Source organism: Ranitomeya variabilis, chromosome 6, assembly GCF_051348905.1.
Source record: "Ranitomeya variabilis isolate aRanVar5 chromosome 6, aRanVar5.hap1, whole genome shotgun sequence".
In the NCBI taxonomy this organism is placed as follows: Eukaryota; Metazoa; Chordata; class Amphibia; order Anura; family Dendrobatidae; genus Ranitomeya; species Ranitomeya variabilis.
Genome location: NC_135237.1, coordinates 479,436,278 through 479,463,538, shown reverse-complemented (window position 1 = coordinate 479,463,538; position 27,261 = coordinate 479,436,278). Strand labels below are relative to the sequence as shown.

The following is a 27,261-nucleotide window of genomic DNA, read 5'->3' as shown; positions in this document are numbered from 1 at the left end:
GGAGAAAAAGAAACCGGCTACAAACTAAAATGTGTCTATACAAATGCATAGAGCATGGGAATCAAGAAGAATTGGAATTGCTAACATAGGAAGAGATATGATGCCATAGTCATAACTGAAACTTGATCGGGTGATAACACATGATTAATAATAATTTTTCTATAGCGCCAACATACTCCGCAGCACTTTACATTATAGATGGGACTTGTACAGACAATAAACTTTACAGCATAACAATAAACACATAGATCAAAACAGATACCAAGAGGAATGAGGGCCCTGCTCGCAAGCTTACAATCTTTGAGGAAAAGGGGAGACACGAAAGGTGGATGGTAACAATTACTTTCATTGTTCGGACCAGCCATAGTTTAAGAAATCGGGTGTTCATGTAATGCTGCATGATCCGGTTATCAGCCTAACTATGCAACAGTACCGACACAGAGGGCTATTAAATGCATAAAGCATGTGAGAACATGATACGAGGAACCTGGTTATGGTAAAAATTTTGAATGGGCAGCAAAGGGCTAGTTAGATTGTGTTGAGGCGGTAAGCCATTCTGAAGTAATGTGTTTTTAGGGCACCCTTAAAACTGTGGGTGTTGGAGATTAATCAAATTAACCTGAGTAGTGTATTCCAAAAAATTGGCGCAGCACGTGAAAAATCTTGGAGACGGGAGTGGGAGGTTCTGATTATTGAGGATATTAACCTCAGGTCATTATCAGAACGGAGGGCATGGGTGAGGTGGTAGACTGAGATGAGGGAGGAGATATAGGGTGGTGCTGAGCCATGGAGTGCTTTGTGGGTGAGGATAAAAAATTTATACTGAATTCTGGAGTGAATGGGTAACCATTGTAATGACTGGCGCAAGGTACAGGCATCAGTGTAATGGTTGGTGAGGAATATGATCCTGGCTGCAACATTCAAGATTGAATGGAGAGGGGATATTTTGGTAAGAGGGAGACCGATTAGTAGGGAATTACAATAGTCAGACGAGAATGAATAAGAGAAACAGTAAAGGTACCGTCACACTAAGCAACGTCGCCAGCGATCTGTGACGTTGCAGCGTCCTAGGGAGCGAGATCGCTGTATTTGACACGCAGCAGCGATCAGAATCCCGCTGTGAAATTGCTGGTCGCTGCTAGAAGGTCTGCACATTATTTGGTCGCTAGGTCGCCGTGTATCGCCGTGTTTGACGGCAAAAGCAACCATACCAGCGATATTTTACACTGGTAACCAGGGTAAACATCGGGTTACTAAGCGCAGGGCCGCGCTTAGTAACCCGATGTTTACCCTGGTTACCAGCGTAAAAGTAAAAAAAACAAACAGTACATACTCACCCAGCGTCATACCTCCCCCAGCGTCTGCTTCCTGACACTGACTGAGCGCCGGCCCTAAAGTGAAAGTGAAAGCCGCTGTGCTGTTAGGGCCGGAGCTCAGTCAGTGTCAGGAAGCAGACGCTGGGGGAGGTATGACGCTGGGTGAGTATGTACTGTTTGTTTTTTTTACTTTTACGCTGGTAACCAGGGTAAACATCGGGTTACTAAGCGCGGCCCTGCGCTTAGCAACCCGATGTTTACCCTGGTTACCCGGGGACCTCGGCATCGTTGGTCGCTGGAGAGCGGTCTGTGTGACAGCTCTCCAGCGACCACACAGCGACGCTGCAGCGATCGGCATTGCTGTCGCTATCGCTGCAGCGTCGCTTAGTGTGACGGTACCCTAAGAGTCGAAAGTAAGAAAGGGTTGAATTTTAGAAATGTTTTTGAGATGCAGATTACAAGAGCAAGCCAGTGATTGGAATACAAACTTTAAAGGCTACAACTTATTTATCAGAAACAGGATTAGCAAGAGGGGAGGAGTTTTTACATTGTATGTTAGGAAAACGCATATCTTCACACAGATTCAAGTTTCAGAGACTGCTAGCTCTGCAGAAACTGGGTAAGAATGCAAGGAGAGAAGAACAGAAAGGACACTATTGTGGTTGTTTACTGTAGGCCACCTGGACAGACTGAAGATATGGATGAAATCTTTTTACATCAGATGTCTCTGTTCTCAAAAAAGTGTAACATAGTGGTCATGAGGTGGATATTTATTGGGAATCTCTCTCAGGCAAAAGTAATGGGCCCAGAAAATTCTTATCTTCTCTTACCAACGACTTTCTTTCAAAAGGTAGAAGAGAGAGCAAGAGGATCTGCAATCTTGGACTGAATTCTTACCAACAGGGAGGAAATGGTTGAGGTAGTAAAGGTGGCTGTAAATTTAAGAGGCAGCGATCATGCTATCCTGGAATTTTGGATTACAAGAGGAGGAAGACCAGCGAGGACTTTAAAGTTAGACTTCAGAAAGGCTGATTTTAATGGACTCCGAAAGAGGGTAGGAAAAGTCCAATGGCTGGATAATCTAAAGGACAGAAATGGCCAAGAAGGATGTGAAAATTTGCTGAATGAAATTCTTACTGCACAATTGGTAACAGTCCTGAAAAGGAAGAATTGGAAGCATTTAAAGAGAAAAGGATGTATTAACTCCGAACCTAATCACTTGTTTAAAAATATGAAAAAAACATATATTAAATAGAAAGAGGGGGCATATCTAAAGAAGAAAATAATTTGCATGGAATGCAGGGCAATTGGTAGAAGAGCTAAAGCCAGTATTGAAGTAAGGCTTGCAAGGGAGACCAAAAGCAGTAAAAAAGCATTTTAACAGGCTGAAAAGGGTGACGTGGTCTAAAATGATGTTGAGAAGGCCGAACTTTTAAATTCCTATTTTGCATCTGTTTTCTCTAAGAAAGCAATTGTAACATCAACTGATCTTCACGAGGCCATCAAAGGAATACATTAATCCACTCTGTCCATAAACTGAGAGATGGTGAGGGAGCACTTAGCTAATTTAAATAAATTTAAATCTCCTGGTCCAGATGAATTACATCCTAGGGTACTGAAATAGTTAGCAGAGGAAATTGCAGAACCACTAGCCAGAATCTTTGAAAAGTCCCAGAAGATTGGAGAAGGGCAAATGTTGTCCCGATCTTCAAAAAAGGAAAGATGGAGCCAGGATATTACATGCCAGTTAGCCTTACTTCTACACCAGGAAAGATCTTTCAACAAATTATTAAACAGCATGTATATAAGTACTTGGATAAGAATACAGTAATTAACCAGAGCCAGCATGGGTTTGTGGCAAACAAGTCATGCCAGACTAATCTAATTTCCTTCTATGATGGAATCACTGACTGGGTGGTTCACGGAAATGCGGTAGATATAGTATTTCTCGACTTCAGCAAAGCATTTGATAAAGTGTCTCATACTATCCTTATTGAAAAAATGACCAATTATGGGATTGACAAGGCAATGGTTAGGTGGGTTCATAACTGGCTCAGTGATCGTACTCAAAAGCGTGGTAATAAATGGTTGCACATCCAATTGGAAGAGTTTCAAGTGCGGTACCACAAGGCTCTGTCTTGGCCCCAGTGATGTTCAACATTTTTATAATGATCTAGATAAGGAAACTGAAGGTAAACTAATCAAATTTGCAGACAATGCAAAACTAGGGGGGATAGCTAAAGGCCCCGTCTCACATAGCGAGATCGCTGCTGAGTCACAAGTTTTGTGACGCAACAGCGACCTCAGTAGCGATCTCGCTATGTGTGACACGTACCAGCGATCAGGCCCCTGCTGCGAGATCGCTGGTCGTGTCGGAATGGCCTGGACCTTTTTTTGGTCGTTGAGGTCCCGCTGACATCGCTGAATCGGTGTGTGTGACACCGATCCAGCGATGTCTTCACTGGTAACCAGGGTAAACATCGGGTTACTAAGCGCAGGGCCGCGCTTAGTAACCCGATGTTTACCCTGGTTACCAGCGTAAATGTAAAAAAAAAAAAACAGTACATACTCACCATCTGTTGCCCGTCAGGTCCCTTGGCGTCTGCTTCCTGCTCTGACTGAGCCGCCGTAAAGTGAGAGCACAGCAGTGACGTCACCGCTGCGCTCTGCTCTCACTGTACGGCGGCTCAGTCAGAGCAGGAAGCAGACGGCAAGGGACCTGACGGACATCAGATGGTGAGTATGTACTGTTTGTTTTTTTTGGTAACCAGGGTAAACATCGGGTTACTAAGCGCGGCCCTGCGCTTAGTAACCCGATGTTTACCCTGGTTACCCGGGTGCTGCAGGGGGACTTCGGCATCGTTGAAGACAGTTTCAACGATGCCGAAGTCGTTCCCCTGATCGTTGGTCGCTGGAGAGAGCTGTCTGTGTGACCGCTCCCCAGCGACCACACAGCGACGCTGCAGCGATCAGCATCGTTGTCTGTATCGCTGCAGCGTCGCTGTGTGAGACGGGGCCTTAACACTAGAGAAGACCGAGAAGGATCTAGATAAGCTTGAATAATGGGCAGTGATGAATAGAATAGTATTAAACAGGAAGAAATGCAAGATTCTACATCTGGACAAGAAACATGAAAATTACATCTACAGAATTAAAGGAATAGAACTGAGAAACAGCACGTGTGAAAAAGACTTGTGTATACTAATAGATCAGATGGCACATGAGTCAAGTGTGATGCTGCAGCAAAAAAGTCCAACAGTTCTAGGAAAAGCAATAGTCTAGATCACGTGAAGTAGTTATCCCCCTCTACCCCTCCTTGGTCAGGCCTCATCTGGAATACTGTGTCCAGTACTGGGCAAAACATTTAAAAAAAAGACATTCAAAAACTGGAGCTAGTTCAGAGCAGAGCTACCAGGATGGCGAGCGAACTGCAAAGTATGTCCTACGAGGAGCGATTAAATGATCTGGTAATGTTTAGCTTGCAAAAAAGAAGGCTAAGAAGAGACTTAATAGCGGTCTACAAATATCTGAAGGGATATCACAATATAAAGGAAACATCCATATTCTCATTTGCAGAAGGAAAGATGAGAAGCAATGGAATGAAATTGAAAGGGAGAAGACGCAGATTAGATATTAGAAAAACATTTTGACATTGAGGGTGATCAATAAGTGAAACACGCTACCGCAAGAGTTGGTGCGTTCTCCTTCAATGGAAGTCTTCATAGAGGCTGGACAGACATTTGACCGAGATGGTTTAGTGAATCCTGCTCTGCATTGAGCAGGGGATTGGACACAATGACCCTTGAGATCACTTTTAACTTTAACATTCTATGAGTTTGTAAAACTAGAATTCCAAGAAGTATTGTTTCTCCTTGCAGAGATTGATATGCTAAGCATGCCGAGATGAGGAGACTTAAAACCGCAATGCTCCTCTGGGAAATATGCAAATTGTCGATTTAGAGAGGAAAAGGACTAGAACTCTAGTGCCACCTGTTGGAGATTCTATTGAGATTCTGGTTTGGCTTTTATCCCAAGTCTTGTGACAAGGCTCATTAAAGGGTCGACATTGACTTTTAGGATTGCTACTTCCAATAGGTGGCACTAGAGTTCTAGTCGTCTTCCCCTCTGAAGAGACAATTTGCACAAAACTAGAATTATAATACAAAGAAACTTAACATACTGTTTTATTTTGTTCTTTCTATGGAGTGCAGAGTGACTGTATAATATGAAAGCATTGAGCATTTAACACCCATATGCCAGGGAGGCATACAGGGAGACATTTGCTGGCCTCAATGGTTATCCACCATTGACATCCACGTGGTAATTACTCTGTATACACATTTCATGTCAGCTCTTCATCAGATAAACCTGCTTCAGTTACCTGTGCACAGGAAGTACAGGCAGTGATCAAATGCTCCCAGCCTGGGATCTGTACAACTCAAAACCCTACTTATGACAGTGGGCACCAAGCATGTAGTCTCCTTATTTTTTGTCTCAAAAAGACATAGCAGTTGGTAGCAAAAATTTCAAGTTTTGACTCAGACTGTACTACAGATATCTACTGATCTACTGTCCAGTCCTTTGTGCTGCTTGGTGAAACAAGTCTCTCTGTTTATAGTCTTCAGTAGTGACTTCTTTGCAGCAATTTGAATAAAATACCTGCTTTTCAATGTCTTCTGTATACTTGATGTTGAGGACTTTTATCTGAGGTGCTGTCAGTTTTCCCTTTCTAAGGATTTTAAATCTGAAGAAATTATCCTTTTCTGGAGTGGTCCTCATAAGAGCTAGTTTCATCATTGAGATTGATGGCTTTTATGACTTTACCTTCAAGGTTCTGGCAATTTTCCGGCTTGATTGACCTTCTAGTTTTTAAGTAATGATGGACTGTCGTTCCTCTTTATTTGAATGGTTCCTTCCATATTCTGGCTTAGAGCAGTTGTGGAATAGTACTCAGTACCGTATGGAACTGTATACTAACAAACTCTGAAAGACAGACCTGATGCTCACAAAGAATCTTTGAATGCCAGCGATTCCACAAATGTACTCCTCACGAGGCACATCTGTTCATTAGAAGCAATTACATGTGACTACCTGATGAATCTGTGCGAATGCAAAGGGGATGTAAAGCTGTCATCAGTGTAAAAAGAGGTATCTGAAGTAACAAAAGGTTTATAGGCAGATTTCTGTCTTTATTTGTATGTACGGAAAAACCTGTCAATTCAGGGCAGTGGGCGGAGAGCCAACCACGCTGGAAACTAGTTGCACAGGTAGGTCCCCGGTGGCATTTAGTGTTTTTTTTTTTCTAATATGCCGCCTAATTTCACAGTCAAACATACCTGGCTGAGTTTATACATCCAGTGCCTGATGCATGCTACCCAAGCTATCAGGCTCTCTTTAATACATTCTGATTTGTTTCACAAATGGTTTACACTTTGATTCCATATATGTATCTTCATGGCTTTGTTGCCTTCAGTTTGAAGCTGCAATGTGTACATAAGAATAAGGAAATCTATTGCATGAGCAAGTGAGTCTAAACTTTTGACAGGTGCTGTACAAACCACAAAACTTCTGGGAAATTATTATATAACAGATTAAACCAAGCTGGAGCTATCTGGCAATGCCTACCAGCGTTCTGTTTACAGACTACGAAATGAAGTCTATAAAGCAATATGCACATGTGAAACATGGTGGAAGATCCATAATTTTGAGGGGCTGCTTTGCTGCCTGAGATCTTAAACTTGTTACAGAAACCATAAAATTGGAGGATTATTAGAACATTTTAGAGCAAAATGTGCTTGCAGGTGTCAGATAGCTAGGTTTGAGTTGAATAACTGGTAACAGAGCAGGATAATGACTCAAAGCGTAAATCCAAAAGTACCTAAGAATGTTTTAAAAGGAAAAAAAATGGACTGTTCTAAACAGGCGAGTATTGAGTCCTGATCTCAATCTAATTTAAAATATTAGAAGAGCTGACCTCTCCTTTTGGGTAAAAAATCCCAGCAAACCTTTCCATCATCTCTTCCACTGCAATTCATTTAACCTATACCAATTAGATAAACAATACACAGGGTTAATAGTTCCCAACCGTTGTGCCCATCCGGAAATAAATATAAATTGTCCCATGCAAAGAATATATAAGCCTATAAATAAATTTTGCACAACAGAACTAGAATAATAACAAATTATAAACTTTATTAATAATACTTAAAATCATAAACAATATTAACAATGGTGAACAGTACCAAATGAAACAGGACACCACAGACCAGAGGAAAGTTATATCCAAAGATTCTGACCCATACTGCAAAAGTATAAATACTCCCTGTGACTAATTAATACCTGATGCCAAAAGAAGACATAATAACCTTAAGGTACCGTCACATTAAAGGTACCGTCACATTAAGCGACGCTGCAGCGATATAGACAACAATGCCGATCGCTGCAGCGTCGCTGTTTCGTCGTTGTGTGGTCGCTGGAGAGCTGTCACACAGACAGCTCTCCAGCGACCAACGATGCCGAAGTCCCCGGGTAACCAGGGTAAACATCGGGTTACTAAGCGCAGGGCCGCGCTTAGTAACCCGATGTTTACCCTGGTTACCAGTGTAAATGTAAAAAAAAAAAAAAACACTACATACTTACATTCCGGTGTCTGTCGGGTCCCCCGGCGTTCTGCTTCCCTGCACTGTAAGCGCCGGCCGTAAAGCAGAGCGGTGACGTCACCGCTGTGCTCTGCTTTACGGCCAGCCGGCGCTGACACAGTGCAGGGAAGCAGAACGCCGGGGGGACGCGACAGACACCGGAATGTAAGTATGTAGTGTTTGTTTTTTTTTACATTTACACTGGTAACCAGGGTAAATATCGGTTTACTAAGCGCAGCCCTGCGCTTAGTAACCCGATGTTTACCCTGGTTACCAGTGAAGACATCGCTGAATCGGCGTCACACACGCCGACTCAGCGATGTCAGCGGGTGATCCAGCGACGAAATAAGGTGCTGGCCTTCTAGCTCCGACCAACGATGTCACAGCAGGATCCTGATCGCTGCTGCGTGTCAAACACAACGATATCGCTATCCAGGAAGCTGCAACGTCACGGATCGCTAGCGTTATCGTTGTTAAGTTGTTCAGTATGAAGGTACCTTTAGAAAAGCCACACACAGGTTAATGAAAAGATGGCATAGTATTGGTGCATATAGTATAATAATAATTACCTCTGGTCTGATGGTGCCACGGCCCATACGTGCGTTTCGGCTGTGTGTGCCTTCTTCCGGGGGAGTCTCTTAACCTGTAGACAGGAACAAGACACCCACAGATGGCTACGAAAACAATTTGGAGTCCCTTCCAAAGGTTGTGGGACTAAGTATTATGGAAGGGTACTTTTAATCCTGTCCATGTGATAAACTACTTTCTTCTTTATTAATGACTGTGTGGTGACATGTCAACTTTTTATGTTGATTTGTATTTGGACGAGCTATTAAATCATTTTCATGATGCCCAGTAGGTACCTATCTTCTTAATTCTGGCAATATTGTTGTTTATTTTAGTAATTTTTTTTTTATCGTAACCAAAAATGTTGCCCAAATCCTTTAAATTATTATTATTATTTTTTTTAAATTTCTGGATGGTGGAAGGAAAAGGTGCACAAGGAAAGACTAGAAGCAATGGGATGAAACTGAATGGGAGGAGACACAGATTAGATATTAGAAAAACCGTTTTGACAGTTAGGGTGATCAATCCATGATTGAGCAGGCTGCCATGAGAGGTGGTGAGTTGTCCTTCAATGGAAGTCTTCAAACAGAGGCTGGACAGACATTTGCCTGGGATGATTTAGTGAATCCTGCTTTGAGCAGGGGGTTGGACCAGATGACCCAGGAGGTCCCTTCCAACTCTACCATTCTATGAGTCTATGAAGACTGGATTGAATTTGCATCATGAAAAATTGTATAAATTAATGCAGTTGAAAAAAAGGTTAGCGGTTGTCCATGTTTGTAATGAAAGACTGTGATCACTGACTGCAGACTGTTGAATCTTCACAGTGTACACTGTCAGGATTCTCTGGTGATGGTGGTGAGAGTAGTTGGTCATGTCCCCACGAGCATGTGATACTTCCAGACTAGATGTGAGCAGCCTGCTCAATTCCCTTGTAATAAGTGATTCAGCGAACGTCTAGTCTGAATGAGACCAGCAGTATACATATAACGTACTTGTAGTCACATGACTGCCCGGTCTTGCTGACTGTTTCTGAGAATCCTGACAGTGCACGGTTTGTGCATTGAAAGATTTCAAAAGTCTGCAGTCACCTAGAGTGAATGCAGACTTTCGCCCCAATCCTGGACAACCCGCTTAAGTATGGGCACTTGTACGAGAACCTCATCTTGTGTGACCCTAACAGTACCGCTGACTGGCATATCCAGAAATCTTAGATCAGCTTGGTCAACTACATATTTTCCTGAGTGCGGGGCTGGTGAAACGTTGTAACCAGTGGTCCTTTTTAGTTTTTTGACTGTTTTGTACTTGAGCACAAATCTTAGTGTCACTGAAGTGTATCACCCTATACCTCAGACATCTGTGGAGCCTCCTCTGAGGTTGTATATGCTTCGTTAGCGTTCCCCTTTAAAGTTAACTAGTAGAAAATTCCTTTAGCCACAAATTTGTACAGTGTTGCACCTCTTATTGCTGCATCCACAATGTTGGCCTCCATATATCTAATTACAATGATGTTTTACTCTAGGCCTCTCCGGAATATGGCCAGGGAATGAATCCAATCAGTCGTTTGGCTCAAATCCAGCAAGCTAAGAAGGAGAAGGAACCTGAGTACGTCTTGCTGTCAGAAAGAGGAATTCAGCGCAGAAGAGAATTCATTATGCAGGTAATGTATCAAATGTACCTCTCTTTATGCCTTTTCACTTGTGAACATTATTGCTGCAATATAGAATTAAGACTCTGATTTTACACGGTCTGCTGGTTCTGTTCTCCATTGTTCAGTAAAATAAGTCATTTAGTCATAATGCCTGGTGTATGGTACCTGGCCAGAGCCTTTATTGTCCAATAAGCCATCTATAAATGCGGTTAGTGGAGAAATGTCCATGTTTTACCACCTGTCCGAACAAAGAAATCCCATGCATTGGAGAAATCTGTGCACTCCCCGAATGTAATGCTAAACCTGGAAACTACTGCTACACCTGAACAGATTAATATGCCCACCAGAGTTTTTACCAGTCTCCCACATTTTTGACCAGTTTGTAAAACAGATATTTTGTGAATTTTCCTTATATCTTGCATTTTTTTTGTCTGGGAAATGCATGAGTAGGCGCACAATGAGAAGAATCCGGATAGGATTGAATAGGAGTCCCATTTAGACGGACTTGGGGGTAAGCTAAGCCCACCGGCATCAGGGGCTTATACAGCATTCTGCAATGCTGTAGATAAGCCCCCGATGTATCCTGAAAGATAAGTAAAAGAGGTTAGATTATACTCACCCAGGGGAGGTCCCGGTGTCTGTTCTGGTCCGATGGGCGTCACGATCCGGTCCGGGGCCTCCTATCTTCTTACGATGACGTCCTCTTCTTGTCTTCACGCTGCGGCTCCGGCACAGGCGTACTTTGTCTGCCCTGTTGAGGGGAGAGAAAAGTACTGCAGGCTCCGGGCCTCTCTGACTTTTCCCGTTCTTGATAATCTTTCAGTGCAGCTTTAGAGAAGGGGGTTAAAGGGTTATTCACATTTTAAAAATAAATGGGTATTGTGTGGATAGTATTAGTAAAAACAAGCATTTTTGCAATTTACGGTTAAAATTTGCAGCTGTTAAGATATTAGCATTTCAGTTCATTTAAAGTGAACCTGACATCTGGTACATGCTGTGCGATCCCCGGGCAGCCTGTATCCTGCAGCCTGGATGTATGATTTCAGAAGGGTATGTTGTACTATGAAATGCTGCTGTGTTTCAGAGAAAAACTTACTTTAAAAGCCTCCAGAGATAAAGCGACTCGGTTGACTAGTCAAAAAGGCGGGACCTGGTGGCTTCTCCCCAATCGCTCCCTTCGAGTGACTGGCCTCTCCCCGGGAGTATGTATAGGGAGAGACCGGAGAGTCCCTGGCAGCAGGCGGGGAGAAGCCGCCAGGGACCCACACACCTGCCTGACCAATCTCCAGTGCGGCTCCATCCCCGGTTGCTTTTATGTATGTTTTTCTCTGGAACACTGCAGTGTTTCATAGTCAAAAATACATGGCTGAAATCACACAGTCCGTCACACAGACAGTAAGCTCGTTATGTAGGAGATTGACCACCATTACTGTCTATCAACAGTAACCAAACTTAAAATAATAATAAAACAGTGGCGCAAAGTGTCACAATTGTAAAAGTCCTGCAGCGAAACCAACAATTCCCCACAAAAAAAATTGTAAGATAAAAGAAATATTATACATATATACACATAGCGTGTATAAAGGTTCGCGCTGGAAAAAACAAGTGTATCCACTAGAAGGCTGTCTGTATGAAGAGTCTGTCACACACAAATGAAGGTCTAATATAACAGTCCCAATCAAGCTGCTGCGTGACTATAGAAATACTTGTAACTCACCCACTACAATAAGGGTAACACACAGCGGCTAGTGATCCTGTCCTGCTGCAGCAGGTGTCCATCCAAGAGAATCTTCTAGTGTAGTAAGTCCGGTAGTGAATCCGGTAGTGAATCGAAGCTTCTGACTGCCCCGGCCGAAAGCAGTCACAGTTCACCGGATAACGAGTCAAGGCGGTGGTCCAGCTAAACCGACGCCGCGTGTGAAGCGAACAGTGCGCACAGCGACGGTGCAGGACCTGTGTGACGTGACACTCACGTGACCGCCGCTAGAGTCCGGTGGTAAGTACGGAATGCGGTGAGGACCTCTATCCTACGCGTTTCGGAGACACCTGTCTCCTTCATCAGGGATGGTCCTCACCCCACAAAGAGTCCCTTTATAACATCTCCCGCAATCCACTTCATTATTGGAATCCAAAAAGTTCAACTCCAGCGTTAAGACCTCTTGGTGCAGTGGTGTCCAATACGAAGATCCACTTTGTCTCAGCTCTGGACATGGCCTTAATGTAATTGCCACCTCTCCATTGTTTATGCACCACCGCAATACCTGTAACCTCCATATCCTTTATTTGTCCCCCATGATGATGTATAAAGTGTTTCGAAAGTGGATGACCCATAAATTTAGTTTTAATATTTCTAATATGTTCATTGATTCTGGTTTTCAATGTCCGTTTTGTCCTTCCTACATATCTTTTACCACAAGGGCATTTTATCATATATATAACCCCTGTGGTAGAGCACGTAATAAAATCTTTAATAGGGATTTTGTGGTTACCCTTTTCAATATCAGTTTGTTTACGCACTCTAATTTGTTTACACATGTTACATTTGTGACATGGAAAGAACCCTTTCAATATCCTATGAAAAAAGGTGGATGGTTTAAGAGAGGGTTTAGCCTGGACAGTAGGTGCAATAATATTACCCAGGTTACAGGATTTTTTGTAAACAAAACGAGGACGGCTCGCGATTTTTTCCCCCAAAACTTTATCATTTTTAAGTGTATGCCAGTGTCTATTGACTATTTTTCGAAGAATATTAGTGCTGGCATTATATTGTGTGATGATGGGGGTGAAATCTGTTGAGTCTTCTGTTTTTTTACATTTTTTGTTGTTAATAAGCTCCTCTCTGGATTTTTTAAAAACCGTTGCTTTAGATTGTTCGAGCATTTTTCCATCATATCCTTTCTCTAAAAATTTGTTGGTAAGTTGTCGGGCCTCATTGTTAAAATCCTGGGGTCTGGAGCAATTGCGGTGGATCCTCATATATTGGCTTTTGGGAATGTTCAGCAGCCAACTAGGGAGGTGGCAGCTGTCCAAGGGAATAAAGCTATTTGTATCGGTGGGTTTTCTGAAAGTGCACGTTTGAATTGTAAAATTATGAATAAAAATATTAAGATCTAAAAAATTGATGTTGGTGGAACTGGTAGTGGAAGTAAAATTTTAAAAATAGTCATTTTTATTAATATCAATTAAAAACTGGTTGAGGGTATCCACACCACCAGACCAAATAAAAACAACATCATCAAGCATGGGAGTAGTAGTCCGTGCGATAAAGAAAGTAATTGTGTGTTAAAATAAATGACATAAGATCACCTAAAAACTCAGTCTGTTCCTGCGGAACCAAAGATGACTGGTTTAAAAAATATTTAGCGACTTCACACCCTTTTTTACTTTCTTTATCGCACGGACTACTACTCCCAGCAGTGGGGTACTGCTATGGGGACCAGGTTCGCGCCCAGTTACGCCAACCTTTATGTGGGTGGGTGGGAAGAGACCACCATCTACCCGGGGGGGCGTCTGCGCGCGGACCTGGTCCTCTGGCAACGTTTCATTGATGATGTTGTTTTTATTTGGTCTGGTGGTGTGGATACCCTCAACCAGTTTTTAATTGATATTAATAAAAATGACTATTTTTAAAATTTTACTTCCACTACCAGTTCCACCAACATCAATTTTTTAGATCTTAATATTTTTATTCATAATTTTACAATTCAAACGTGCACTTTCAGAAAACCCACCGATACAAATAGCTTTATTCCCTTGGACAGCTGCCACCTCCCTAGTTGGCTGCTGAACATTCCCAAAAGCCAATATATGAGGATCCACCGCAATTGCTCCAGACCCCAGGATTTTAACAATGAGGCCCGACAACTTACCAACAAATTTTTAGAGAAAGGATATGATGGAAAAATGCTCGAACAATCTAAAGCAACGGTTTTTAAAAAATCCAGAGAGGAGCTTATTAACAACAAAAAATGTAAAAAAACAGAAGACTCAACAGATTTCACCCCCATCATCACACAATATAATGCCAGCACTAATATTCTTCGAAAAATAGTCAATAGACACTGGCATACACTTAAAAATGATAAAGTTTTGGGGGAAAAAATCGCGAGCCGTCCTCGTTTTGTTTACAAAAAATCCTGTAACCTGGGTAATATTATTGCACCTACTGTCCAGGCTAAACCCTCTCTTAAACCATCCACCTTTTTTCATAGGATATTGAAAGGGTTCTTTCCATGTCACAAATGTAACGTGTAAACAAATTAGAGTGCGTAAACAAACTGATATTGAAAAGGGTAACCACAAAATCCCTATTAAAGATTTTATTACGTGCTCTACCACAGGGGTTATATATATGATAAAATGCCCTTGTGGTAAAAGATATGTAGGAAGGACAAAACGGACATTGAAAACCAGAATCAATGAACATATTAGAAATATTAAAACTAAATTTATGGGTCATCCACTTTCGAAACACTTTATACATCATCATGGGGGACAAATAAAGGATATGGAGGTTACAGGTATTGCGGTGGTGCATAAACAATGGAGAGGTGGCAATTACATTAAGGCCATGTCCAGAGCTGAGACGAAGTGGATCTTCGTATTGGACACCACTGCACCAAGAGGTCTTAACGCTGGAGTTGAACTTTTTGGATTCCAATAATGAAGCGGATTGCGGGAGATGTTATAAAGGGACTCTTTGTGGGGTGAGGACCATCCCTGATGAAGGAGACAGGTGTCTCCGAAACGCGTAGGATAGAGGTCCTCACCGCATTCCGTACTTACCACCGGACTCTAGCGGCGGTCACGTGAGTGTCACGTCACACAGGTCCTGCACCGTCGCTGTGCGCACTGTTCGCTTCACACGCGGCGTCGGTTTAGCTGGACCACCGCCTTGACTCGTTATCCGGTGAACTGTGACTGCTTTCGGCCGGGGCAGTCAGAAGCTTCGATTCACTACCGGATTCACTACCGGACTTACTACACTAGAAGATTCTCTTGGATGGACACCTGCTGCAGCAGGACAGGATCACTAGCCGCTGTGTGTTACCCTTATTGTAGTGGGTGAGTTACAAGTATTTCTATAGTCACGCAGCAGCTTGATTGGGACTGTTATATTAGACCTTCATTTGTGTGTGACAGACTCTTCATACAGACAGCCTTCTAGTGGATACACTTGTTTTTTCCAGCGCGAACCTTTATACACGCTATGTGTATATATGTATAGTAACCAAACTTGCTCTTTTCTTTTGAGGTTATAACTAGTGGTGAGTGCAAGTGCTCATTACTAGCGTTTGCCTAGGTGCTCGGGTATGCACGGAGTTTCGCGGGTGCTCGAGTGAGATGTTGCATCTCCGCAGCAGCATGTTTCACAGCAGTTAGACCACCACAAAACAAGTGGGGATTGACAGTGTTTGTCAGGCAATCCCTGCGTGTTTTGTGGCAAAAACCTGCAAAACATGCAGCCGCGAGGATGCAACATCTCACTCTAGCACCCGCGGTACTCGGTGCATACCCGAGCACCTAGGCGGCAAACTCGAGTAACGAGCACTTGCACTCACCACTAGCTAAAAGCGCTAATTTGAAGCTGACCTGGAGCGCACTGTTGCCTCATAATTCTGTCCAGCTGCAGTGCTTACAAGGTGATCGGCAGTGTTGGTCGGTCACCATGGCAATCAACTGTAAACAAGTGTTACTATATCAAGAATAGCTGAAAATTGTAATAATTAGTAAATTGCAAAGGTTCTTGTTTCTACACAACTATCTATAAAAATGGAAATAACCTTTTAAAGAGGGAAATTCTGAGATTTTTTTTTTCTATTTAGTGGTTTTGCATTGTCTATATGTAGCCCCTCTCCCATATCCCAAATTTTTGTCTATCTGCAGTATATCTAAAGTGAGGATTTTGTTACACAGGGAGCAGGACATGAGACTTTAGAGATTAACTGTAATCTAAATATATCATGGTGATAAGGGCTCTATATCTTTCATCTGAGGTGTCTGTTTTTAATTCTTTACATGCCAGACGGTGATTGTAATAAATTCTCGGTTCTGTACGTTGTTCCACATTTCTCTCCTGTGCACCAGGACATTTATTACCTGGATTACATTAACTCTTTTCTCAAAATAGGATCTTTTTTCTCCTTTGGCCTTAAATCGTTGCGATTATGAAAAAACTGGCAATTATTCCTTTACCAGAACACCTCTAGGACTGCTTGGTATTGTTTTAAACACTGTATTTACTGAAAAAGTAATGTTGAAATGCCATTGAATCCACTAGTACACCCTGGAGGAACCTGAACGGAGCTTTAATGCTTGACCGGCATGCTATTCTACAAGTAGACGTACGCTGGGGAGGCGGGGGACTGGGGTACACAGGTCTTCTGGTTTTATGTGGTCCCCAGTAGTTGGATTCCTACCAATCTAACAGTTATAACTTTTTATACCCTGGTTTTACACAAGAATACCTTTAAAGTCCATGTGGCATAATTTAGTGAAAAGCTGGAGTACGTCATTAAGGGTCAAGACGTTTAAAGGCTCATACAGATGCCATCCGTGTGCTTTTCGTTTTCAATGGACTATTCGATAGAAGCTTGAGCACAATCATTTTTTTTTATTTTTTTTTTTCCATCCAATAAAAACTGATGAAACGCTGATCAAACACTGATGGTAAAAACTTGTTGCTCTGATGATACTCTTACAGCAAACACTGATGAAACTTAAACCTTCTCAATGAGGTCTAACAAAAAGATTTATAAGTGTCTTTTTTATCATAAATTTGAAAACTTATTGCGACTTTTTTCCACCTACACCTAACATAAAAGCCATAGTTTATTTCATAAGAGACATCCGCAACCTGGAAAATACCTCAAACATTCTGCCGAGGGAACACGAAGACCTGATCATTCAATCTCGCAAACATTATTGACAGAACACTAGGATAGTAATCAAGTTGTGTTTCAGCAGTGCAATTCTTACCGAGTAACCTCAATTTGCGTTGTTTTATTATAGACGTATTTTGTATTTAATCTTTGTGTTTATTTGGTGACTGTCGTTCTTAAAAAAAATAAATAAATAAATTAAAAATAAAAAAATGAAATCTACAGCTCACGTGTTAATTTTCTGTCGACAGAATGCATAAATAGAGGTAGAACTGAGCAATTTAACAAGGACCTGTAACTTGTTCAAAAAAAGTTGTGTTAAATACCTTGTAAAAAATCCCAGAGCTCCCCTGTTTCTGCTGCTATTTTCCGTTTTGCGCTGTGTTACCTCCATTCCAAAGGTATTCACATGTGCTGTTTTTGGAGAGCAGTATGTGAAAACCCTACTTGGAGAGCAACTACCATATATACTCGAGTATAAGCCGACCCGAGTATAAGCCGAGACCCCTAATTTTGCCACAAAAAACTGGAAATACTTATTGACTCGAGTATAAGCCTAGGGTAGAAAATGCAGTAGCTACCGGTAAATGTCAAAAATAAAAATAGATACCAATAAAAGTAAAATTAATTGAGACATCAGTAGGTTAAGTGTTTTTGAATATCCATATTGAATCAGGAGCCACATATAATGCTCCATACAGTTCATGATAGGCCCCATAAGATGCTCCTTACAAAATACGCCCCATATAATGCTCCATATTAAATTATGCCCCATATAATGCTGCACAAAGGTTAATAATGGCCCCATGAGATGCTCCATAGAAACATTTGCCCCATACAATGCTGCATAAAGGTTGATGGCCCCATAAGATGCTCCACACATTATGGCCCATAAGATGCTCCATACATTATGGCCCCATAAGATGCTCCATAAAGTATGGCCCCATAAGATGCGCCATACATTATGGCCCCATAAGATGCTCCATACATTATGGCCCCATAAGATGTTCCATACATTATGGCCCATAAGATGCTCCATACATTATGGCCCCATAAGATGTTCCATAAAGTATGGCCCCATAAGATGCTCCATACAGTATGGCCCCATAAGATGCTCCATACAGTATGGCCCCATAAGATGCTCCATACAGTATGGCCCCATAAGATGCGCCGTACATTATGGCCCCATAAGATGCGCCATACATTATGGCCCATAAGATGCTCCATACATTATGGCCCCATAAGATGCTCCATAAAGTATGGCCCCATAAGATGCTCCATACAGTATGGCCCCATAAGATGCTCCATACAGTATGGCCCCATAAGATGCTCCATACAGTATGGCCCCATAAGATGCTCCATACAGTATGGCCCCATAAGATGCGCCATACATTATGGCCCCATAAGATGTTCCATACATTATGGCCCATAAGATGCTCCATACAGTATGGCCCCATAAGATGCTCCATACAGTATGGCCCCATAAGATGCTCCATACAGTATGGCCCCATAAGATGCGCCATACATTATGGCCCTGTTCCATACTTTATGGCCCCATAAGATGCTCCATACAGTATGGCCCCATAAGATGCTCCATACAGTATGGCCCCATAAGATGCGCCGTACATTATGGCCCCATAAGATGCGCCATACATTATGGCCCATAAGATGCTCCATAAAGTATGGCCCCATAAGATGCTCCATACAGTATGGCCCCATAAGATGCTCCATACAGTATGGCCCCATAAGATGCGCCATACATTATGGCCCCATAAGATGCTCCATACATTATGGGCCCATAAGGTGCTCCATACACTATGGCCCCATAAGATGATCCATACATTATGGGCCCATAAGGTGCTCCATACACTATGGCCCCATAAGATGATCCATACATTATGGCCCCATAAGATGCTCCATACATTACGGCCCCATATGCTGTTGCTGCGATTTAAAATAAAAAAAAATCGCATACTCCCCTCTCTTCGCTCAGGCCCCCATCACTTGCGATAGTCACCTTCCTCGTTCCACACGCCGCTCTGTTTTCTATCCTCCGCACTGACTGTTCAGGCAGAGGGCGGCACGCACACTAATCGCGTCATCGCGCCCTCTGACCTGAACAGTAAGTGCAGAGGATGGAAGACAGCAGCGTGCAGCGCTGGAACGAGGAAGGTAACTATCGCACAATGCTCACCTCTCCCATCATACTCACCTGCTCCCAACGCGGTCTCTGGCAGCGTCTCACTGTCAGATGATCTCCGGGAGTCGGCGGCATCTTCCTGTGTTCAGCGGTCACGTACCGCTCATTACAGTAATGAATACCTGTCCATATTCATTACTTTAATGAGCGGTACCACGGGACCCCTGAACACAGGAAGAGCTGCCCGGAGACCATCGGACATGCAGGGACCATGCCTGGAGCAGGTGAGTATGTCATAGCGCCGCTCCCTCTCCCCGCCGACAATAACTCGAGTATAAGCCGAGAGGGTGATTTTCAGCCCAAAAAAGTGGGCTGAAAATCTCGGCTTATACTCGAGTATATACGGTATGTTTTTTATTTAGTTTTTTTGTTTTTTCTGGGGTCTTGCGCATTCAACCCTCCCTCTCACTTAGCCATCTGTTGCTTTAGAGTCTGTGGGCTGGCACTGCGCCTTTAAATCTGTGTCTATATAGACCCAGCTGCATTAGTTTCATAGATGCAACTGTGCATCAAACTGTGCACAGCCATGTCTACTAAACTGACGTCATGCAGCGTGCCTGGCTCTTCCTCTACCCGCAAATAGCAGGGCCAGATAGGAAACGAGCTGCACAGGAAGTGGTGAGAGCTCTGTGGCTGTCTGCCTGCTCCGCTCCTGGGATGTAAAAGCTTCCTGTATGTATGTACGTACGGTATGTAATGCATGTGTGGGGTGTGCATGATGTATATGTAGGCTTGTTTATGTATATGGTATTGTATGTATGTACATGTCTCTAACTGGATTGTATGGGGAAATGTTTGTGTGTTTGTAAGAAGTGCATGTAAAAGTGTATTGTGTGTGTAAATAGGTGAACAAATATTTGTATGTTTGGGCACATTTACTAAATCTGTAGGTGCTCTTTCACATCTGTGTTAAAGGGGTTCTCGGAGAATGAGATATTATGGCGTCCATGATATTTTTCAAACTGCAGCCCATCCTAGTCCTGGTAGTGTGGGCTGCAGACTGAAGACAGACAGCTCCTGAGATCTGCGTCTAAACTAACAAGGACTGTATCACACATCTCAGTCAGCCGGGAGCACGGCTGTCATATGTTAAGAAATATCTCTTCCTTGATGTGTGCGATGGGGTTATCTCCAGCTTCATCCTCCTCGATATGTGTTTACCACTTGGGCACAGTCCGTCTGTGCACCGCTATAAAGCTGTCCGACTGACGGAGGAGGAGGGTGAAGCGGGAAATGTCGCTGAGCACAATTTGGTTTAAAACATATTTCTTCACATATGCTCCCAGCCGTCAAGGGGGTATGTGTGATACAGCTCTTGTCAGTTGAGACACAGGTCTCGGAAGCTGTTAGTCTTCAGTCTGCAGCCTGTACTGACAGGTCACTAGGACGGTTGCAGTACAATTATACCAGAGATTACATTTTTCATTTCATTCCTGGAGAATCCCTTTAAGGATTTCCATTGGTCTTTTCCGTTTTAGACATTGCGCACCCTGATATAACTATACATCACAGTTGGGGAGCCCATGTAAAGAGCGGGTTCAGGAGCTGATGCTGCCCATACCCAGCAGAAGCCAGATGTGATACATAGCCAGCATCTCCCTGTAACAACAACGATCAGAGCTAGCGTCAATCACTGCTCTTTATTTAAATGCCGTTGTCAATCACTTTAACACCCACACTTTTTTTTAATAATAGTAAAGTGCAGTATATATTACACTTCTAAAAGACATCTACCTGGTATGAAGGTGGTTGAAAGTAAACCTATATGTACTGCTTGAAATGACTACACTCTATGGCTCTACAGCGCATTACCACTGAATACTGTTTTATTATTGTTTTCTTCACATGTATTTGCTTGGCTGATAGAGCTGGTAATGTAGAGAACCCTATTCTGGATACATACCATCATTTTATAATGTATCAGTTAAATGATTGTTTTGTTTTACAATGGTAGTAGTAATACTTTTGTGCTGACGGTACTTTATCCCTTTAAAAGGTTGTCTGGGATAGTTATAGGCATTCACACCGACTCTAACATGTGAAGTCCTAATATTATGTAATGTCCTGTTAGAATTTGGCTGTATTAACACACTCCTCACATGATTGCCTCATATGCAATTTGCAGAGATGATCATCACATGCCAACATCTTTCTCTTCTGCTTCTCTCAATAGTTTCAGTTGACTAAATCAGAAGGGAAACTGCTTGGCACCTGATCATCTTCTGCAAATTGCATATGGAGAGGTCATGTGAGGAGTCTGGAGAGTGTAAAGACAGCTGAATTCTCACACCACACCAGATTTATATACCGTATATATATATAGTTTTTAATTTTTTGGAGAAAATAATCCAAAAAAATGTAAATAGTGTGTGTGTGTGTGTGTATACTACAAAGATAGGGGAACAGAAACTGATGCTGGAAAAGTAAACTATGAACACTCTACAAAAGTTACATAGTGAGGCCCTTTTGTACTGTGTGTGTGTACAAAAGAGCCTCACTATGCTACTTTTGTGTAGTGCTCATAGTTTACTTTTCCAACATCCGTTTCTGTTCCCCTATCTTTGTAGTAACCTCAGTTCTATTCTTGTACATTTTAAGGGTTTTTTTTTTCAGTATGTATGTAGTAAGTATGTTTGTGCTCCTGTATATATGTAGTAAGCTTGACTCTGTTCTCGTAGTTATGCCGTAAGCTTTGTTCTGTTCCCGTTTCTATGTGGTAAGCTCTGTTTTATGCCTGTATTATTCTTGTAAGCGCAGTTCAGTTATGTATTTATGGAGTAAACTCTGTTATGATCCCATATTTTTGTAGTAAACTTGGTTCTGTTCTCCTAGCTATGTTGCAAGTTCAGTTCTTCAGCAGATATGTGGTAAGCTTGATTGGTTCTGTTGTAGTATTCATGTAGAAAGCTCAGTTCTACTCCAGTATCTACGGAATAAGCTTGATTCTGCTCCCTTATCTGTTCAGTAAGCGTGGTTCTGTTACCCTATCTGTGTAGTAAGCTCAATTCTGTTCTGTATCTATGCAGTAAGCTCAGTTCGGATATCACATCTAACACTTGATTGTTACCATACGTATGTAGTAAGCTTGGGTCTGCTACTGTATCTATGTAATAAGCTTGCTTCTGTTCTATCTATGTAGTAACCTGGATGCTGTTCCTGTATCTACAGTATGTAGAATGCTTTGATCTGTTGCTATATCTATGTACCAGCCACTGTTCTTTTTGAAGCTTGTTACCTCTGTGGCTTTATTGCAGCGGCCAGCGTTAAGAAGGCTAAAGATGGGCTGCTGCAACTTGTGGGCCAGTGCTTTGCGATTACTTCCCTGGCTCAAATGTGCCAGCCAGCCAGCCCATGGTAGGAGCACATAAGTTACCATAGTGCAAATAGTGTATTTACTAAAGTTATCCATCCAGCATCAGTGAAACAAATACAGATAACTATTATGCTGGATATCTGGCATCTTAAAAAGACCCTTTAGATATTCTACCTGATCTTGCAAGCTTTTTAGACAGCAGACATTTTCATGCTGGATTTTTAGTCTTGTAAGCTTGTCGCAGTTTTCTGGCTAAGAATCAGCGCTGTGCTGCTGAGGTGGGGAATGGTTGATTCAGCTGTATGTTGAGTATTCCTGGGCCTTGCCCAGAACTGAGTTAAAGCTGTGGTTGCATCAGGCCACATGTACGGTCAATGTTGGAGCCCTCACCGGAGCAGCCTGCTGTCATGTGGTGGGCCAACACCCACAACTTGATGACGACTATGTCGACCTTCTATTTTTTTTTTCCTTTTTCTGAATTGTGATCTAATACTTGAATAAAATATAACAGTTTATGAAATTAAAATATTAATTATTGCTTATTGCAACCACTCAGTACATAGTGGGGAACATAAGAACATTATGAATATTCAAATACCGTTAGAGGAAAACTCTTTTATATTACATTAAAATGACTGATTTTCCGGGGTTACCTTCAGCAGTGACAGAGAAATATTCGCAACAGCTGGAAAACTCTGGTGGCAATTATCATGGAGAACGCAAATTCTTTTGGCTCCAAACAAACCTTTGGAATCCACGTTATTGTAGGTGGACAACAATGAAATGTGGTTGTGATGATAAACCGTTGTATGCTCGCCAATCTAAGTATGCCCATGAACTTTATCAGTTGGGCCTCCATACTTTTCTATGCTGCCTGGGATGGCATGTGTTGTACTTTCCATCAGACATATTGACCCATAAGGTATACAAATACACACAGTTTGTAAGTTCTATAATAAATCATTTCATCATTTTCACAACTGGTTTTAATTTTCTAATGAGTTCATCAATTTTTTTTTTTTTTATTTTGCTTGACAAAGGCACCGACATTTGAAAAGAACGTGACATTGTAAACTAAGCCTAATTCATTATTTGTAACAAATTCTTTGTGTATCACGTCTACTGAATAAAATCACCAAAGATTCATATAAGAATGGATAACTATTTTAAATATCTCCACGCTGCATTGTTATGAGCATTCCAAGGAATATTTTTTTTTTTTCACTGCATCAGGTTTAATGTAATAAACAATAAGATTCCGTAATACCCTCCCTGTTTTCCAAATAAGACCTGTTTTGGCGTTGATATTGTCCATTCTTCCAGGTCCCATCCTTGACAGATTGAAAATCTCCACTCAGCCTGTCACTGGTGAGGCGATTCACCCATGCCAGTTATTCACTGGGTATATCAGGTGTATTGAGGATCTGACCTCTGTGGGTGGGGGGATACATATAATGTCCTATACTGTAACACTCCTTTTAAAGGGAATCTATCACCAGGATTTAATTCTCAAAATATTTATATGTTCATATAGCTTTTTCAAAGACCAGTCTGCAATACCATGACATGGCCAGGCCGTAGCTCCATTACTAAAATCAGCATTTGAATAAGTACAGTATGCTACTGATGCTGAAGAGTTATTGTAGATCTTAAGCCTCTGTCACTCTGCCTATATTCTCCGCCCAGCACCGTCTTCTCTTGCTTGACTGACAGCTTCTATGTTGTAACAAAAGAATGAATTTAAATCCCCTGGTCCAGATGAATTAAATTCTAGGGTACAGAAAGAGTTAGCAAAGTTAATTGCATAACCACTAGCTAGAATCTTTGAAAAATCCCGGAGAACAGGAGAAGTCCCAGAAAATTGGAAAAGGGCAAATGTTGTTCCTATCTTCAAAAAAGGAAAAAAGATGGAGCCAGGAAATTACAGTTCATTGAGCCTTACTTCTATACCAGGAAAGATCTTTGAACAAATTATTAAACAGCATGTATATAAGTACTTGAATAAGAATGCAGTAATTAACCAGAGCCAACATGGGTTTGTAGCAAACAAGTCATGCCAGACTTTCTATGATGGAATCACTGACTGGGTGGATCAGGGAAATGCAGTAGATATAGTATATCTCGACTTCAGCAAAGCATTTCATAAAGTATCTCATACTATCCTTATTGAAAAAATGAGCAAGTACGGGATTGACAAGGCTATGTTTAGGTGGATTCATAACTGGCTCAGTGATCGTACTCAGAGTGGTAATAAATGGTTGCGCATCCTATTGGAAGAGTGTTTCAAGTGGGGTACCACAAGGCTTTGTCCTGGCCGCAGTGTTGTTCAACATTTTTATAAATTATCTAGATAAGGGAACTGAAGGTAAACTAATCAAGCTAGGAGGGATAGCGAGCACTAGAGAAGACAGAGAAATGATCCAGATGGATCTAGATAAGCTTGAACAATGGGCAGTGATGAATAGAATGGTATTTAATAAGGAGAAATGCAAAGATTCTACATCTGGGCAAGAAAAACGAAAATTACATCTGCAGAATGGGAGGAATTGAATTAAGCAACAGCACTTGTGAAAAAGACTTAATAGCTGTCTACAAAGCTATCACCTGAAGGGATGTCACAGTATAGAGTGATCATCCTTATTCTCATTTGCACATGGGAACACAAGAAGCAATGGAATGAAACGGAAAAGGAGAAGATACAGATTAGATATTAGAAAAAAAACTATTTTGCAGTGAAGGTGATCAATGAGTGGAACAGGCTGCCACAATAGGTGGTGAGTTCTTCTTCAATGGAGGTCTTCAAACAGAGGGTGGACAGACATCTGCCTGAGATGGTTTAGTGAAGCCTGTGCTGCATTGAGCAGGAGGTTGGACACTATAACCCTGGAGGTCCCTTCCAACTCTAACATTCTATGATCAGAATGACTGTCGCTTCCAAACAACTGGTGCGTACATGTGTGAACTAAGAGTAGCCTTCTGTGAAGGATGGCACCAGAGATCATGCAGAATCCCACCCACCGCTGCCACCACAAGTGACGAACCCCCACCTCGCCTCCTTGCATGATGTCACAGTTTTACCCAAGGGATTACGTGGTACACTCTCCTCACTGGAGACACTTAAGGTCAGCTTGGCACAGTATTACACAGACAGCCTCTGTCCATGTGGACCCAGGGAGGCACAGGGAGTGAGGATATGGCCCACGCAGTCGCTGCCGTTGCACCATACTCACTCACAACCCTGATAGACTGAGATGCCCCTTTTACTAGCACCAGTGAAAGCACGTGGTCAACTTGGTGGGACTGAAACCAGTTCCTCGTTAGATATAAGCCCTGTCCGTTAACTGGATTGTATCTGGCCAGAAACCAGCCCTGGTAGCATGGAAAGTAAAGCCGAGATCACAGATGTGTGTATTTGTGGATCGAGAAAAAAAAGCAGCCCAAGGTTAAATTATATATTTAATTCCCTTAAGGGTAGACAAAACACTATATACACAATATTTATACATATACAATGGTTAGATATGTAAATACAAATAGTGGTAGGACAAAGTATGCAAAATGAGTCATTTACCAGACAGATGAAAGGCCTGGCTTTTGGGGGAGGGGCTGCCACATGGGAGGCTAGTGGTTCCCTCTGTTCTTTGATTTCTCCCCAAAAGATATGTTGTGACCTCCCCGGAAAAAAAATAGACCATGCTTTACACAAGCATTTAACCCCTTTAGGTCACTTTCCTACTGCCACCTGGACAGGACCAAAATTCCCTCCCCTTTCATTTAGCAGCTAAAAACTCAAAAACCTTAGATGGTCATAAATCTTTAATGGACGGTCCTAGGGAGGCAGTTTTGGCACCATGAGATCCGACTGGGCTCTTTCTACTTGTTGAGTCCAAACATGGCTTTGCTACCTGGCTCCTACTAGCCATTCTATGTTTCTCCCCACCATGGGATATTAGACCGGATTTAGACCCTTGAAGGCATTTGCCATGTTCTGGTGATCTCGGAAATATGCACAATGTACGGCTAGGATGTATAGTATCTCCATAACTCCTTATGAAATTATGTTTCTAGAATGTTCTAGAAGGTTTGTTTGCAGCTTTGTTTCAGTGTGACTCAAGCCTTTGTCCTGAGCTTAGCTGGCTCAAGGTGTGAGATCTGTCACTCGCAGACTTTTGAGGTTTGACCACCTGCTGAGCTAGGTCCCAGCTTTCTCCTTGAAGTTTTGTAAATGCTGAACAACCTGCTGTGCCAGGGTTCCTGTCTCTGATGCAGATGGGTGTTTATAATCCCATGCCAAATAGGATAGAAATGATTGAAATGAAATGTTATTTCCAATATTCTTCACACCATCTCTATACATAACAAAGTTGCACTCTGTAGTGCTATAGCATGTAAACATGAAAATCGAATTGCATTACTTCTCTAGAGAAAATGGAGATGCTTGGCACATAATTTGGCCAATTCATGCTATAGTGCAACAAAGTGCAACTTTATTTGTTAGCTCCTATGTTGTGACTTCAGGCAACCGTCAGTCAAACAGAAGGAAACTACTATGGTTGGGGAATAGAGCTGAAGTGACAGAGGCTTCAGATCTGCAATAGCCTTTGAGCCTCATTTGCATATCCGTTCTATCTCTGATTCCTCTGTAACGGAGGAACAGACTGGCCAGGTAAAGGTATTGCTGGACTTATCTTTGCA

The 27,261-nt window shown here is 42.1% G+C and overlaps 1 protein-coding gene across 4 annotated transcripts in view; it reads left to right on the top strand.

The window, feature by feature from the left end:
* The window catches only part of STAU2 (staufen double-stranded RNA binding protein 2), a 702,362-nt gene that overhangs the window by 529,474 nt on the left and 145,627 nt on the right, over nt 1-27,261 (top strand). For all 4 annotated transcript variants that reach the window (XM_077270664.1, XM_077270662.1, XM_077270663.1 and 1 more), the window contains one exon: nt 10,044-10,181. In XM_077270664.1, the coding sequence (XP_077126779.1) occupies nt 10,044-10,181 (138 nt within the window). The remainder of the gene's footprint in view (nt 1-10,043; nt 10,182-27,261) is intronic.